We start from the raw sequence: 17080 nt of genomic DNA, 5'->3' as shown, positions 1-17080 counted from the left end.
TTATTTATTATTATTATTATTTTATTTTTATTGGCAGATGCCCTTATCCAGGGCGACTTACAAGATAAGTGCAAAACAAAGTGCAAAAATACAGTTAAGTACAAGGCATCAAACATTACAAATTCAATTTACATTAAACATAGCAATTCAAAATATAATACATTTTACAACTTCCAATTTACACAGGCAAGTACAGTAAGTGAGGTCATACATCCTGGACAGTATATATATATATATATATATATATATACGCATACAAACACACATATATAATTATTATTATTTGTATTTATTTGTGTATGTTTCTCCTCCCCACGTCTCTCTCTGTCCCTCAGGCTGTGACAGGCTCTAGTGAACTGGGCAGTATGAGGCACTGTTAGGGACATTATCACTGAAAAACATTTGCTCTCTCTACACTGAAAATGCTCACACCGTGTACACTGAAATCAAGACCAGATAGGTGACACCAAAATATAAGTACTCCCGCGCATCCCAAGTTTTAGTTAGTTGGGAAAACAAGAATGGAGGAAACAAGTCGAGCTGCCGCTGTACTTTTAATAGAAAAAATTATATCGCCAGAAATAATACATTCAGTCTCGAATACTGTGGAGAGGAGAGCATCACAAAGGCTGACACACAGCAGTGTAAATGGGGAACTCGTAGTTTATTTCAATCAACATCAACATCTCAAATACTCTGCCTTACACGCCAACATTGAATGCGTAGATTACGTCCTCTTAGACTTCCCAGCACATATATGTCAATTATCTCTGTATTCAACCCATTGTCAGAAATTGCTGAAAATGATCGTGGTTCAATTCCCAAAAGGCATCTGTGTCTATAAAGAGTACGTTAATGTATTCCAAAGCATCTGGCAATACTTTGCCATCTAAATCCAAGTGATACACAATGTTGAATTTGTTCATATGAAATACTATATTGAGGACGACACGCCACAATAGTTATAGGTACAGGTATACGGAAAGGATGGTTGGCAGGAAAAAGTCTTGCATTGTTCCGATTTAGGAGGAGAAGGAAATTGCTGTAAAGGCTTTCTAGAATCCTGATAACTTCTTGTGTGTGTCCAGATTCATCATTGAAAAAAATATGGAAGGAACTGAACTTATTATTCTAGTATGGTCTTCAAGATCTCTGTTGAGACATTCTAAAACTATGTCTTCCTTGTTGAACTCGTAAGAAGAATATAAGAACATAAGAAAGTTTACAAACAAGAGGAGGCCATTCGACCCATCGTGCTTGTTTGGTGTCCATTTATAACTGAATGATCCAAGGATCCTATCCAGTCTATTTTTAAATGTTCCCAAATTTTCAGCTTCAACCACATCACTGGGGAGTTTGCTCCAGATTGTGATGACTGTGTGTGTGAAGAAGTGTCTCCTGTTTTCCGTTTTGAATGCCTTGAAGCCCAATTTCCATTTGTGTCCCCGGGTGTGTGTGTCCCTGCTGATCTGGAAAAGCTCCTCTGGTTTGATGTGGTCGATGCCTTTCATGATTTTGAAGACTTGGATCAAGTCCCCACGTAGTCTCCTCTGTTCCAGGGTGAAAAGGTTCAGTTCCTCAGTCTCTCAGTAGGACATTCCCTTCAGACCTGGAATAAGTCTGCTTGCTCTCCTCTGAACTGCCTCTAGAGCAGCGATATCTTTCTTGAAGTGTGGAGCCCAGAACTGTCCACAGTATCCAGATGAGCTCTAACTAGTGCATTGTACAGTCTGAACATCACTGCCCTTGTTCTCAATTCTACACTTTTGACAATATACCATAACATCCTGTTTGCCTTTTTTATTGCCTCCCCACATTGTTTGGATGGAGAAAGTGAGGAGTCCACATAGACTCCTAGGTCTTTCTCATGCGATACTTCATCTAGTTCTATTCCTCCCATAGTGTAATTATAGTGGACATTTTTGTTACCTGCATGTATTACCTTGCACTTGTCCACATTGAATTTCATCTGCCAGGCGTCGGCCCACAACTGAATATTATCCAAGTCCCTTTGAATAGCCTGTGCTGCCGAGATTGTATCTGCTGAGCCACCTATTTTAGTATCATCTGCAAATTTGACAAGTTTGCTAACTATCCCAGAGTCCAGATCATTAATATAGATTAGAAAAAGCAAAGGCCCTAGTACTGATCCCTGTGGATCTCCACTAACAACCTCACTCCAGTTAGAAGAGACTCCTCTAATCAACACCCTCTGTTTCCTATACATCAACCAGTTCATAATCCATCTACTTACATTACACTGAATGCCTACAGCCTCCAATCTGAGGATCAGTCTTTGGTGTGGAACCTTATCAAAAGCTTTTTGAAAATCTAAGTATATCATATCATATGCTTTCACATGATCTACAGCTGCAGTTATAATAAATTAGTAAGACATGATCTGCCTCGTCTAAAACCATGTTGACTATCTCCAAGAATATGGTTTTCATTAAGATGCTCCTCTGTTTTCTGTCTAATCATTTTTCCCAACATTTTACAGGTGATGCAGGTGAGACTGATTGGTCTGTAATTTCCTGGCTCAGTTTTGTCCCCTTTCTTGTGGATTGGTATGACATGTGCTGTCGTCCAGTCAGTTGGCACATCCCCTGTTCTAAGCGTCTTTTGGAATATTTTAGTTAGCGGCCAATGTTTTCAGTGTAGAGAGCACACGGCACTAGAAAGCGTAGCTCTGTCTCCACCTGATTGAGAGGACAGTGGACACACAGTGGGTCCTCTCTGGGCAGCCATGTCTGCCTGTGCCGGCCGGTCTTGATGGCCAGGCTGTGCTCACTGAGCCTGTACCTTGTTAAGGTCTGTCTCTGTTTATAGTCTCTCACCTGGGTCAGGTATTCAACCGGGGTGTACTGTCTTTTTAGGGCCTGATAGCATTCCAATTTACTTTGTGTTTTAGTGTGTGTCCCAATGGGCGAGGCATTTTTTTTTTGTTTTGTGCTACAATTTAGTTGACTGTTTAGCTGCTTGTCTGTGTTTGAGTGGTGCTGTCCTGAAACTGCTTGGTGTCAGTGTGGGTTTGTGTAGTGAGCTTCCGGACCTGAGCTAAGGGGACTCTTCTCTGGGCTCTGCTCTTGGTATTGCAGGGCTTTATGGTGGTAAGAGTTGATATTAAACTTTTTTTAGATGGAGCCAAAATGTCATAGCTCTTTTTTGGATATGAATCAATAGTGGGTATTGGCTTAATTCAGCCCTGCATGCATTGTTTGGAGGTTTCCATTGTATTTACAGGATACCTTTGCAAAACTCTGTATGCAGGGCTTCTGTTGGGTGTTTTTCCCATTTTGTAAAATCCTGCTTTGTGAGCATACTTCACTGCCATACAGAGCAATAGGTTATAAGACACTTTCAAAAATGTTGTGCCAAATTTTAATTGGGAGCTTATATTGATGTTTCTCTTAATAGCATAAAATGCCCTGCGTGCTTTTTCTTTTAGTGCATTCACTGCTAGGTTGAAACTCCCTGACACACTTATTTTTAGGTCTAGATAAGTATAGTCTGTGCAGTGTTCTAAAGTGTTTTTGCCAAAGGTGAAGTGGTATTTGTTTCCGAGATCTTGCTTTTTTCTGGAATATCATTACTTTTATTCATGTTCACTGCCAGGGCCCAGGTCTGGCAGTGCTGCTCTAGCAGGGCCTGGTTCTGCTGCAGCCCCTGCTCTGTGGGCGACAACAGCACCAGGTCTTCCGCGTAGAGCAGGAATTTAACTTCTGTGTCATGTAGGGTGAGGCCAGGTGCGTCAGACTGCTCCAACACTGTGGCCAACTCATTGATGTAGATGTAGATATAGAACAGTGTTGGGCTCAGGCTGCAGCCCTGTCTTACTCTATGCCCTTGTGGGAAAAAAAATCTTGTATCTTGTATTTACCCCGCATTTATTATCTGTATACACAAACGTGATGACATCATATACTTTACCCCTTACACCACTTTGAATAAGTTTGTAAAATAATCTTTTGTGCCAAATTGAGTCAAATACTTTATCGAAATCTATTAAACAAGCAAATATTTTATTTTTATTTATTTATCTATCAGTGTGCGTAGGGTGTAAATATGGTCAGATGTGTGGCATTTTGGTAGGAAGCCAATCTGACTCTTACTCAGGACACTGTGTGGTAAGGAAGGCCAGTATCCAGGTGTTGATGATACTGAAGAACAGATGCTGTGTGAGCAGTAGTTGTTGGGATAAAATTTATCTCAATTTTTATATATAGGGGTAATTAATCCTCGATTCCAGATACTCTCTAGTCGAGCAATTGTCCAGGCGTCTTGCTGTTGAGGCCCTGTAACTCGGGGTACACATCTACGCAAAAGCCTCAATGATTAAGCTCCTTGGGAATATAAGTCAAAAAACAATACAACCTTTAATTGGAGTGTGTACTGTGGACCAGCTCAATTGTGAAACCCTGAAATCATAGGTTTAACAATTGGGTAACAGCCTTCGAATTAGGCACTCATTGTTTCCCAAGTGTCCACAGAAGGCAAAGACTGTGTTACAGTAAAGAGTTACTCGAGAAGCAAGTTCCACACGGCAGCAACTCAGCAACAAAACATCAAGAGTCCTTGACCTCCTTCTGGCGCTTACTCAAGACACATCTTTTCAGACAGTCCTTGCAATATTAGTCCTTTTAATCCCCGTTAGATAGCACTTCAGTTTTATCATGCTTCTTGCATTATTGATTGATTTCCTCCTTGCTCCCCATCACGTAACCCTTGACTGTGACCCTACATCTTGACAGCACTTTTACTTTCCAGGATGTATGACCTCACTTACTGTACATACCTGTGTAAATTGGAAGTTGTAAAATTGATTATTTTTTTGAATTGCTATGTTTAATGTAAATTTGAATTTGTAATGTTTGATGCCTTGTACTTAACTGTATTCTCTGTATTGCGCTTATATTGCCCTGGAAAATGGCGTATGCCAAGAAATAAACATCATAATAATAATAACTCCAGATTACTAGATTTCTGTCATAAAGACATTTGTCTGTTACTGTCTACTTTTCAAGTTGTTTTTATTTTATCTTATAAAGTGAAGCCGTGAGGGTGGAATGGTTGGAAAGATAAGTCATAACATTTTGTATGTAGAACTTTATCTGGTCAATCGCAGAGAAGAGACTTGGCATCCTGCCTAGAATGAGAGGACAATAACGATTAGAGTAAAAGAATATAAAGTAATGTTGTGAACTCAGAAATCTGAGTGTTGTTTCTGTACTGTCTGACACAGAGGTGCTCTCCCTGCGCACAGTGAATAAAACTATATAGTTTGCTGCACCTTGGCTCTATTGACTGGTGACCACTTTTCCATGGGTCTTCTATGTTTCACAGGGAACATTTCTATCCTGCCTTCAACACTGAATGGACACTTGAAAGCAACCCTTGTAGAAAGTAAAAGGAAAGTCAACAAAACAAGCCATTAACCAGAACCCCAAATAAACAGCAGCTGTGTCAAATCTAGGCACAGTAAGAAACCAAATGTTTCAGCCCTCCTACACAAAGCTTTGAATGAGATTTCTCCTCTCTGTCGCTGTAACTTGTGATAATGCACAATCCTGCTACCAAAACACAGGGTCACTGTAAAAAGTATACAGCTTCAAGAAAGCATGGTGATCCAACTATATATTTCTGATACACAGATAATAATGCCAATGGAAAAAGAAAAATCACAAATAATCAATTTATTGTTCTCAGAGAGAGAGGCATTCCTCAGACCGAGGGCGTACACACACCCTTCCTTGGTTTTCCAGGTTGCTAGGACTGTTGTTGAGTCAGCTGTGACAGGTCGGCTGCTTGTGGGCGCAGGATGGTCTGCCATCAGTGGATTGGGTGCAGCTGGCGGTGCTGAAGCACTGTGCGATCAGCACTTTGGCCACAGCTGTGCTTCAACCTTAATAAAGTCTCAATTTTTGCACATACATACGCCCCTGCTGCCTTCTGAGCCCTGTAGTTTCCTGCCCCTGCCTTGGAGTGAGCAGAAAACCAGTGCCCAGCAGTCCCGGCCAACTTGGTTTGCCTTTTACATAAAAAGTCTTCAGTCTTTTACACATTAAAGGTGTATTCAGTGTCTAAAGACTCCTCTGCACGGAGCAGAGGGGGTTCTTTTGCTTCTTTCCCTGTAAATTGATCTGCCGTGAAGCCAAGGTCCTACCTTTCACTCCCTATTGACTCACCTGCTATTCTGTTACAACAGTCATTCTGACTCGACTGCGTAATGAGATTAAGACAACAGCTAATACCCCAGGGTGCGTCCTGTGGCTGCCACAGTTGGGTGATGGTATGGTGCCACAGTAGAGATGTGCTGGGACACAGTGTGGCAGTTAAATAACTTTGGTTACTTTTAATAAACTGTACCCATCACACTCAATCTTCTTCAGTTATCCATTATTTATGGGTGAAATCACTATGCATTTTCCGAAGCATTTACAAGCATTATTTAAATACTGTGTGCCTATATATACACACTTAAGTACACGTGTACATACATACATACATACATACATACATACACACACACACACAGCCCAGCCATATAAAAGCATTTTCTTCTGAAAAAGAAGAACAGACCAGAAACTGCTGTGTTTGAACCTGCTCAGATTTTGGGGTTGATGTTGTGTTGCAAAAGACAACATTTGAGTTAAGGACACTCATTTCTAATAAGACAGGGAGCACTGTCTACACACACACTCACACGCTCAGAGTCCCCCATAGCTGGTCCGCAGCTGTGACCATGGCACTGTGGCCTGTGGCCTTGGCGCTGACTGGTGCCCTACACCGAGGCCTGTGTCAGCTCTGTGACTCTCTGCATGTTGTGGTCGACAGCTCCTTCCAGGAACTGCACCCAGGTCAACTCACTCTCCGTGCACACGTGACTGGCCCTGGCGATGGCCGAGACAGAGGGGTGTGGGGTTAGCGGGGTGGGGTGTCAGAGTGGTTAAATCAGGGCTGCTGGCCTGGATCACAACACAACAGTACAACTCTGTAATACACCAAGATTAGCAGGGGGGTTGTTTCTCACTTAACTTATTGTGTGTATGAGTGTGAGTGTCAGTGTGTGTGTGTGAGTGTGTTTGAATGTGTGTGCATGATAATGTCAATGTATGCATTTGTTTATTTACAAGCAAATCACACATTTTCAAAATAACAGTAAAATCAAAAAGTCTTTATCTTGTGCCAACTCTTGACCATGTCTGTGACTGTCTCCAAGAGCAATGCTGGAATGTGTGAGACATCGTGAACAAAGAAACACTACATCCTCGCCAGGTCCCATTTTTAACACATCACTTCCTATGAAACTGACCCTTTCCACCCACTATATGACAGTGCACAACCCCAGGGTCTGTGGTTCTGAATGGTTCATTTTACTCCCATTAAAAACAGTTCTCGGCACTCTCTAATCCCCACCCCTCCTCACAATTATTATGATTTAAAAAAAGCATGGTATAAATCACTGTCCTGTGCTAAGCCATTGCACTGGATAATAAAGAGGGGGAACTAAACTCGCTCCACATGCACGCCTGCCTGCGGTGACCGAAGCAAAGGCCCACGACTCAACACTGCAGCCACAGTCTAAAGGAAGGGTCCTCCCCCACTCTCACCTGGTAATCTGGAGCACTTTCCTCAGGACCGAGGCAAGGGTGGCAGCCTGCAAAGACAACACACCCACTCATTAGGGACTCGTCTGCCAACCTGATGTAACTGCATACACAGTGCCGCGAAAAGCCCTGGGAGCACCTGGATGCACACCCTACAATTGAAACTCAATTGGACAAAGCAGTGCCACTGCCAATGATGAACACCTTTCCTCCACAGCAGGTTTACATGTCATGGGGTTCTTCTGAACACCCCCCCACCCCAGCGATTCCAGACCCTGCCTGCTGGCCTTACAGACACCCTTTCACCAGAGTGCCAAGATTGGTGGTGTCACCGTTTACAGCAGGTGTTGCTCACAGTGAGAGTAATAGTAATTACAGTGGATATGGTAATAGTCAAACAGGCTTACATTCATTTGTACTCCTGCGTAGTTCATGGGTGGGTACAGACTGAGGGCCAGGTCATCGACACTGAGAGGGAGGGAGAGACAGGGAGAGCCATTAACACAGACTCCTGAATGAGTAGCGATCGTACAGCATGCGGACATGTAGAGAAACAGGATCTTGTTCGTTGTTGATGCGGCGGAGTTCACGGCGACGTGACTGCAGCTGGCCCTGTCGCAATTTACAGCTGCCGCTGGGGTTCGAGGCAGCACACCCACCTGGGGCTGATGTCCTTGGTGATGTCCGCGATGTCGTCCAGCTGTGCGATGCTCTCGGGCGTGTCCACCCTGCCGTGACCGCGCACCGCGGCCATCAGCTTCTTCAGGCAGGCACGAGACGCTTTCATCAGGCCCTGGCAGGGGGACAGCAGCCGCCGGTCCGCCTCTGACCAGTAGGTGTCCTGGTTCCCCCGGCTGTCCAGCCCCTCGTCGTCCAGGACGTCGCTGAAAGGGTCCAAACTGTCCGACTGCGCCTGAACCCGGGGGAGTGAGAGAGTTTTGAGATTTGGGGCAGTAGAGGGAGGGCAAAATGTCACCCTTCCTGTGAATCACAAAGACCCTGTAGCCCTAAATCAGCTGCGGTTAAGTTTGATGCCAAAAGCCTCTACACAGTGGGTTGTGCCTCACGAACATACATGCATTCAATCAACCAAATGAAAGGTTTTCCTCTCTGTTGAAATTACCTAAGTATCTGCCACAGGGTAAGGGTTTGTCACTGGCAGTTGGAAGGGGGGGGGGGGGGGGGGGTCACACTACTTTCTGAATTTCTTTGCGAACTGGGAAAGAGGTTCTAACTTCAGTGTGAATTCTCAGTGCAGAGGAACTGTAAAGACAGACTTCTGTCCTGTCATGGAGAGACGCAATGACAAACATCCAATACAGATTTGATACAGGAGCTTCATTATTCCAGTGGGCCATGGATCCATGCCAAACTATAGTTGACCTTCTCAACAATCCCTGACAGTTCCTTAATTACAATTCCTTTTCTTGTTTTAAGTTGGGATGGAACCCATTCAGCTATACCGCCTACGCGGGCACACACACACACACACACACACACACACACACACACACACACACACACACACACACACACACACACACACACACACACACACACACACAGTCCCATCACCTGCTCCATCTCCTCTATGGCGTCCTTAACCACACCAAAGCAGGAGGACAGCACTCCCAGCACGGCCATCTGGTTGTCTACAGGGAAAAGCGAGAGAAGGGGGGTGTTACCCATCCTCTGAATAGTATTATAGTAGTAGTAGTATTTTCCATTGGCACTGGCACAGGGAAAGAGCTTTGAGAATGACATCACTGCCCTTACACAACCCAGAGCAGTACAATAACATCAAACAGTAAGTCATGCTGGGAAGGTGAACTCAGGACACCGTACCTCTAGGCAGGTGTGTGAACTGGTCACAGGACGACCACACTCCGCCAGTCGAGGTCAGCTGCTCCTGGGATAAACTGTGGAGAAATGCGAGACATGAGAGGTCAGTAACACCCCACTTCCAGAGAGTCTCCAGCTGGTTGGTCCTTAGAGCAGAGCTCCAGATGACTTAGAAAAAGATCCACTACATTAAGTTCTTTACCATGTCTGTGCTGGTGGATAATTTAGTTACCGATAAAGGATTGAGCTCTGTGGCTCCCGAGGACCAGGCCTGCGGAGCTTTTACTGACCCAGAACGAGACCAGTGAGGACACCAGTGATGTTCATACAATCTAACATTAGCAGAGGTGCTGTCAGTGAGGAACAGCAGTGGTAGGCAGCAGTACCTCTGCAGGGGGGAGCTGAGGATGACCTCAATCAGCTGTGCCACGCCCCCCAGCACCTCCGCCGTGGCGTCGCGGACCATCCGGCGCAGAGTGATGCCTGGGGGAGAGGGCACTGTCACTCAGAGACACACTGGGGCAGGCAGAGATGCACAGAGACTGTCTCCACAATACATACTCGAACAAATACACAGAGGAGGACGAACTGAACACAATGACAAATGTGCACAAAGATAGATACACAGTGGAGAGCTTCACCTTGGCTTTTGGGGAGCCAGTAGTAGACTGTAGCCAGTGCTAGGACACTCTTCTGAATGGAGTCTGCGAGTTGGTCACAGCCCTGAGGGAGAGGAGGGAAGAAGATTAACACGCGATCCCAGACTTGCTACCAAGGCGGTGCACATGATTCCAGCCTGTCTGGGAACATGACCCTCTGCTTAATATTGAAAAGGAAAGAAAATTCCCTGTCCCCCTCAATAAACAACAACCCAACAGCCACTTACATCAGGGGAAGGCAGGGGGGGCTTGGAGAAGGCTAGGCTCAGTCTGGTAGCCTCCTGGGACGCAGCCTTGAATGCCTGACCTGTACCAGCAAAACAACACATGAGCTCCCCTTCCTGGATGCTTCCTGTGTGCAGCGACCTTCATTCAACTGGGTAACAGAGTGCAGGAGGTAGTGGAAATGAAGACACAGAAAGCAGAACTTATAGAGGGGGAGGGATAGAATAACAGAGGGACAGATGTCAGTGTGTGTCTGGGGGGGGGGCTTGGGGGGTCCTAAATGTGGTAAACAAGCAAATACAAACAATACTCAGCCTAGAGCATCCCAGAAGTGCTGCATATTGAAATCCTCACTCGCCTCCTTGGACTCTCCATCTGTAAACAAGCAAATGACACTTGTTAGTGCAGGAATGTTGTTATGGTTGCATCGCCTTGGTATGACTTTACTCTTGGCCCTTCGCTGATGTGTACTGTAATGTATTTCCCACAATAGGACAGAAGCATTATTAAGAGGTTCTCAGAGACAGACCGAGTTGACTAAAATAGAAACCTGAACTCTGATGTAAAATCTGTGGGGAGAAATCCGGGGATACATTTTTATTCTGATTCAAGCTTCGAATCTCATATTCATCACGTTACTAAAGTGTCCTTTTATCATCTGAGAAGCATTACTCAAATTAGAACGTTTCTCTCTTCATCTGATGCTGAGAAATTGCTCCATGCTTTGTTCACCCTTCCAGATTAGAGTATTGCGACGCACTGTTCTCTGGGATCACAGATCACGCCAACAGCTTGTGCAGAGAGCAGCTGCCGGGATTTAACAGAAACAGAGATGGGCCCACATCACTCCTGTGTTGGCTTCTCTGCACTGGCTTCCACTATACTTTAAGATCATTTTGCTAACATACAAAGCACTGACTGGAAAGGCCCCTAATTATTTAACTGAGATGTTAATTCCCTACCAGCCTGTGCAACCACTGATGCCATGTTTTATTAGAAACACACCCTCACTCTCTGTACACAATGGCTTTCTAAAACTGACTTTTTAACACTGCTGATGTTTTAGTATTCTCTGTATGGGTTTTATTCTCCAGCTAAATTGCAATTTAAAATTAATTGTATTGAGCTTATTTTAACGCAGTTGTACTTTATCCAAGACTGTCCACATGCATAAAAGCGATGAACATAAATAGTAATAAATAGGCTAAATAAATAACAACAATATCAAGTCCAGATGTAGACCTCCCGGGGCGTTGCCTCTCTAACCCGCTTATCGGCCGCAGCAGACGCGTAAGCTCCGATCACAGGGCCTCTTCCTCGCCGGAGACACACTGTCCTCTAAACCCACTTTTCACTGTCGCTCTTGTCGTGAATGCAGAGGATTTTAAGCCATTTCTGCTCGCTGTGCGCACCCCTGCTGCACACCCGTACACCGCCCTCTGCCGACCGCAACAAAGCACATCGCACTGCCCGCACGCATGAGCAGAGCCGCGGCGCGGAGGAGCGGGACCCGCCGGGCTGACACGGCGCGATCCTTCCGGCTCAGCGTGCAAACCGGCATGGGCAGGGGCAGCCGTCCCGCCGTGCGAGGTCCCAGAGCGGGCCTCCTCCCTGCGGCTCCTCGCCTAATCCCATCGAGACAGGCCCGCCCGCGTCGCCGCCGTACCTCTCACCCGGTCCCGCACGCAGCGCACCGAGTTCAGCAGGTTGCGCAGAGGCACCGTGCCGTCCGCCGCAGCGTTGTCGGCGCTCATGTCGCCGCTCCTCCGCACAGCAGGACCCGCGGAACCGACGTGCGCCGCTGTGTTGTCGCCGAGCCGAGGACGCGGCGGCACGGCAGGTCGTACCGGAAGGCAATGCAGGCGACGCCGTCACGCCGTGCGCAAAGGACAGTGGGATATGGAGTTTAACATGTGACGTGGGCAAGCATGCCATGGTAATAAAGCATCCCTGACCGGCAGCTACGCTAGGAGACATGGAATGACACCAGCATTGCTGAATGTGGTGGAATTGGGAAGACATTTAATTCAAGAAAATTGATGTTAATCTGCGCTAATAGCAAGAGCCAAACAAATCTCCCAAATGTTTGTCTTCTTCTTACACGCAGGAGTTTCAGCTTCTCTCGATTGCTTGAGCACATTCTCCAAACTCAATTAACTTTTAACAAGTGCTCCAAACTGAAACACCTTTGGCCAAAATGACACAAATCCCTTGCAAAATGCACAGACTCTCAAAACAGCAAATACATGTCACAATTAAATCAGTCCATCAAAACAGTATAATTTGTCAGTTAATTAAACGTTTTTTTTTTCTATCAGCCACTTTCAATGGCACAGAAAACACTAACTGTGAGCATCAATATGACACGGTCAGCCCTGTACATGCTCTCTTTGTCTTCTGCTTGTTTGTAAAATAAGCGTACATATTAAACATTTCACCACAGCATGAGCTGAACTCATGTTCGCTGAGTGACTCATATCAAGAAGGCCAAAGTAGAAACAATTTCACTCAACAGCAAAAAATACTTTGACAAAATATTGTACTATATTCAGTTACAGTAATGTTCACATCGAATGAAGCTGGAAATACTTTACAGTGACTCAAGTCCTCTGAAGATACTCAGGACCAAGCTGGTTACGACTAAAAAATTACATAAAAAAGCAAAAAAAATGTAATTGTTACAAAGTTTGGCATATCAAGCCTCACGAGCTCTCTCTTCAGGGGGTACAATTTTATTGTACAAGGTCAGGGAATGCAGTTATGTGTGCTGTATTGTATGAGCAAACATAGATCACCTTCTCTTGAGATGCTGCACACATGGCAATATCGCACCTCTCGGGCCTGGCACACTGACTGTGGCTCTGTCACTGATGAGGCTCCTCCTGCGTCTGCTCACTCCGGGCAAATTGAATCCCACTTCATCCACGTATGTGAATACATGTGGCAACACATTTACCTCAATGGAAACGCAACATGATCATGGGTAGCCATTATAAGTGTCTGCAACTAAATATTGTAATGAAATGCATTACTGTGGTGAGCCCTGACCTGTACAGACTGGAACCTCACCTCCTTCACTGTTCCTGTCAAAGGTACCTGTACAGCTGTTTCATCCTTGTGGTAATGTTCTGTTTTTAATAAGTCTTGCAAGCTGCTTAGAACAATATTTAAGTACATTAAAACAGGCATTGTTGTTTTATCTCTTGTATGATTGTTTTATAATGTATTGAGTCAATAATTGTGTTTTTACAAAAATGCAAAATTGTATTAAAAAAATGTATATTAAATGTTTTTGCTGTCAAACATTTTACTTTTGGTACTTTATTAATATTTATTAATATGTGTTGATGTGCTTTTCCTGCATTTCAAATTCTAAACTTAAATTAGCAGAGAAGAAAAAACAAAAGTCATATCCAGTAATACTACTAACTAGACCCACAGGTATAGTTGCCTCCAGAATTATTCACATCCCTCATAGAGTGGGTTACAGCCACAAAAAGGGTACATTCAGTATGTGTTGCTAAAACTACTTATTAACATATAAGATATATTAAAGCATATTCAATGTATTTATTTTTACGCCCTGAGACTGAAGTGTCCCTTGAAACCAGCTGTAGTGTCAGTAGCAGCAGCACCAGTGAGGGTCAGACAGGTAGGAAGTGGTGATTATTGTTTAGGGTGACACAGTTAAGACAGAAATAGTACAAGACCAAATAAATGCTTTAGTAATTAAAGCTTCAGTTGCAATTACACTGACCTAATTGTTCTTATAGTTTGTACAATACAGTATGCATTGCACACCATTTTTAATGAGCAATACTATTGAATATGTATGTGGAGCAGTACATTAAATAACACTATGTACAATACCTTAGAATACCGTATAGATGGAGTAAAAATAATTAAATACCAACCATTTGCAACAGTCATTTGTTTTCTGAATTCCCCCCCCCCAAAAAAAAAACAAAAAAAACATTGAGCTGCATGACGCCCCTGCTCCGCGGTCCCGCACGCACCGCACCGAGGTCAGCGGGGGTCACAGGGCAGCCCCCCGTCCGCAGCGTAGTGCGGCTCTGTGATGTGTGCAATGCATGCGGTCAACATCATCATCATCATCATCATCATCGTCATCATCATCATAATGATAATAAAACACCCCTAAATGACAGTTACAGTAGGACACATGAAATGACACCAGTATTGCTGACAGATTCAGTTTGCAAAGTGGTGGAATTGGGAAGACATTGAATTAAAAAAGGCTCAAACGAACTCTCACAGGTGCAAACGCTGCTCCTGCTCCGACACCCAGGTGCTCAGGCTCGTATTAAATTGCCACCAGGGCAGGAGGCTCCTCCACTGTACATCTCAACGCCAAACCTGCTTTCATTAGGCCGCTCGGTCTTGGTAGTAGAATGCGTCTGGGACGAGGTGCATTACAAAATAATAACACTAGGGGGAGCTGTGGCACCAACAGACAACAAATGTAATACAAACTGCAATTGCAGAGCGCGGCACTATGGCAAGCCGTCGTGACATTTCATCCATAATTGCTGATATCAAGAATAAACTGCCAGTTGGTGATATCAACAAATGTATGTTTGATATCAGAAATTGTATTCTTGATATCAGGAATGTATACTAATTAGCATCCGGTTTTATTTTTGCTATCAAAAATGCATAATAATTAACATCCGTTGAGGTGTAACTTAACCCTTTACACTCCGCCCTATTATTTTCAGATCATTATAAAAAATGTATCAAATACATTTATCAACATATAAATAATAAAATAAAATAAAATATAGAAACTAGAGACCAGGAACTTTCAAACGATGTGTGACTCGTATGTCGGGTCTTCCTAGCCTGAGCTCCAGGCTGGCACAGTGGGCCGTTTCTCACAATGTGCAGGACTGATGTGCAGCTGCTCGAGTTTGTGTTTGTACTCTGTCAGCCGACTAGCCCTTATAATACGAAAGGCCACAACTTGTTCTTTCATTTGATATAAAATAAATGCATATGGTACTATCAAAGAGAAACACAAAAATAAACAGGAAAAATGCCATAGAGATTGCAATACCGCTGAGGTTGTTCACAGTGAACAGGCAGTGCCAGACATTAACAATGACAGGAGGCCAGTCTGAGAGCTCAGTTATATCTACTGGGGACTTTTCCAAAGAAGCAGAGGAACTATAACATGGAAAGCAGCCGAAAATGGATGTTAATTAGTATGCATTTTTGATATCAAAAGTAGAACCGGATGCTATTTAGTATGCATTTTTGATATCAAGAATCCAATTTCTGATATCCAAAATACAATTTCTGATATCAAAAAAACAATTTCTTATATCAACAATACAAATACCAGATCATTCTTGATATCAGCAATTGTATTCTTGATATCAGTAATTATGGATTAAATGTCACAACGGCTTGCCATACTGCACCGCTGAGGTGCTACCTTTGACATCAGTATGACAGTGCGCAATACAGCTAGACAGCGATATCTGCATCAGAGCAGCTGAATCTGTTGCAAGCTGTATTTCAACAGGGAAAATAGAAAATAAAAGTAAACTCCATTGCGGGGAGTATACCGCTGTTCTTCAATGCATCACTTCAACCATCCAGGTCTGCTGAATCAGGTCATCAGAGGATGTTAAACATGTCTGTTCTGTTCTGTGTTATACTGAAGGCATGCTGTGCAACTGTACTGCCTGCGTGCATTAGAGACATTGTTCTGAATAAGAACATTAGAACATAAGAAAGTGTCCAGTCGAGAGGAGGCCATTCGCCCCATCGTGCTCGTTTGGTGTCCATTAATAACTAAGTGATCCAAGGATCCTATCCAGTCTGTTCTTGAATGTTCCCAAACTTTCAGCTTCAGCCACATCGCTGGGGAGTTTGTACAGATTAACTCTCTGTGTGAAGAAGTGTCTCCTGTTTTCTGTCTTGAATGCCTTGAAGCCCAATTTCCATTTGTGTCCCCGGGTGCGTGTGTCCCTGCTGATCTGGAAAAGCTCCTCTGGTTTGATGTGGTCGATGCCTTTCATGATTTTGAAGACTTGGATCAAGTCCCCACGTAGTCTCCTCTGTTCCAGGGTGAAAAGGTTCAGTTCCTCAGTCTCTCAGTAGGACATTCCCTTCAGACCTGGAATAAGTCTGGTTGCTCTCCTCTGAACTGCCTCTAGAGCAGCGATATCTTTCTTCAAGTGTGGAGCCCAGAACTGCACACAGTATCCAGATGAGCTCTAACTAGTGCATTGTACAGTCTGAACATCACTGCCCTTGTTCTCAATTCTACACTTTTGACAATATACCCTAGCATTGTGTTTGCCTTTTTTATTGCTTCCCCACATTGTTTGGATGGAGAAAGTGAGGAGTCCACATAGACTCCTAGGTCTTTCTCCTGCGTTACTTCATCTAGTTCTATTCCTCCCATAGTGTCATTATAGTGGACATTTTTGTTACCTGCATGTACTACCTTGCACTTGTCCACATCGAATTTCATCTGCCAGGCGTCGGCCCACAACTGAATATTATCTAAGTCCCTTTGAATAGCCTGTGCTGCCGAGATTGTATCTGGCGAGCCACCTATTTTAGTATCATCTGCAAATTTGACAAGGTTGCTAACTATCCCAGAGTCCAGATCATTAATATAGATTAGAAAAAGCAAAGGCCCTAGTACTGATCCCTGTGGATCTCCACTAACAACCTCACTCCAGTTAGAAGCAATTCCTCTAATCGACACCC

At 44.1% G+C, this 17080-nt stretch overlaps 1 protein-coding gene across 2 annotated transcripts; it reads right to left on the bottom strand.

The window, feature by feature from the left end:
- Nucleotides 1-5678: 5678 nt before the first annotated feature.
- ccndbp1 (cyclin D-type binding-protein 1) lies at nt 5679-12182 on the bottom strand. Of its 2 annotated transcripts, none has more exons than XM_066702117.1 (11): nt 12000-12182; nt 10649-10708; nt 10336-10415; nt 10091-10172; nt 9836-9932; nt 9453-9526; nt 9183-9259; nt 8267-8520; nt 8015-8075; nt 7611-7657; nt 5679-6890 (listed from the first exon to the last, which is right to left on the bottom strand). In XM_066702117.1, the coding sequence occupies exons 1-11, from the start codon at nt 12085-12087 to the stop codon at nt 6782-6784; spliced, it is 1029 nt and encodes a 342-aa protein (XP_066558214.1). In that variant the 5' UTR covers nt 12088-12182; the 3' UTR covers nt 5679-6781. The 2 variants fall into 2 exon arrangements, with proteins under 2 accessions (XP_066558214.1, XP_066558215.1); XM_066702118.1 differs by lacking the exon at nt 12000-12182 and adding an exon at nt 11600-11845.
- Nucleotides 12183-17080: the final 4898 nt, after the last annotated feature.

The sequence above is a fragment of the Amia ocellicauda genome, chromosome 4, assembly GCF_036373705.1.
Source record: "Amia ocellicauda isolate fAmiCal2 chromosome 4, fAmiCal2.hap1, whole genome shotgun sequence".
NCBI classification, from domain to species: domain Eukaryota; kingdom Metazoa; phylum Chordata; class Actinopteri; order Amiiformes; family Amiidae; genus Amia; species Amia ocellicauda.
This window is presented reverse-complemented; position numbering and strand designations above follow the sequence as displayed.

What these genes read in the sequence shown, in the direction of transcription:
- ccndbp1 (XM_066702117.1), bottom strand. Translation starts at nt 12,087, where the DNA reads ATGAGCGCCGACAACGCTGCGGCGGACGGCACGGTGCCTCTGCGCAAC. An exon ending in GCACTTCTGGGATGCTCTAG is followed by an intron (nt 10,416 to 10,648) that starts GCTGAGTATTGT and finishes TTGCTGGTACAG; the next exon opens with GTCAGGCATTCAAGGCTGCG. An exon ending in CTCAGCTCCCCCCTGCAGAG is followed by an intron (nt 9,527 to 9,835) that starts GTACTGCTGCCT and finishes ATTTCTCCACAG; the next exon opens with TTTATCCCAGGAGCAGCTGA.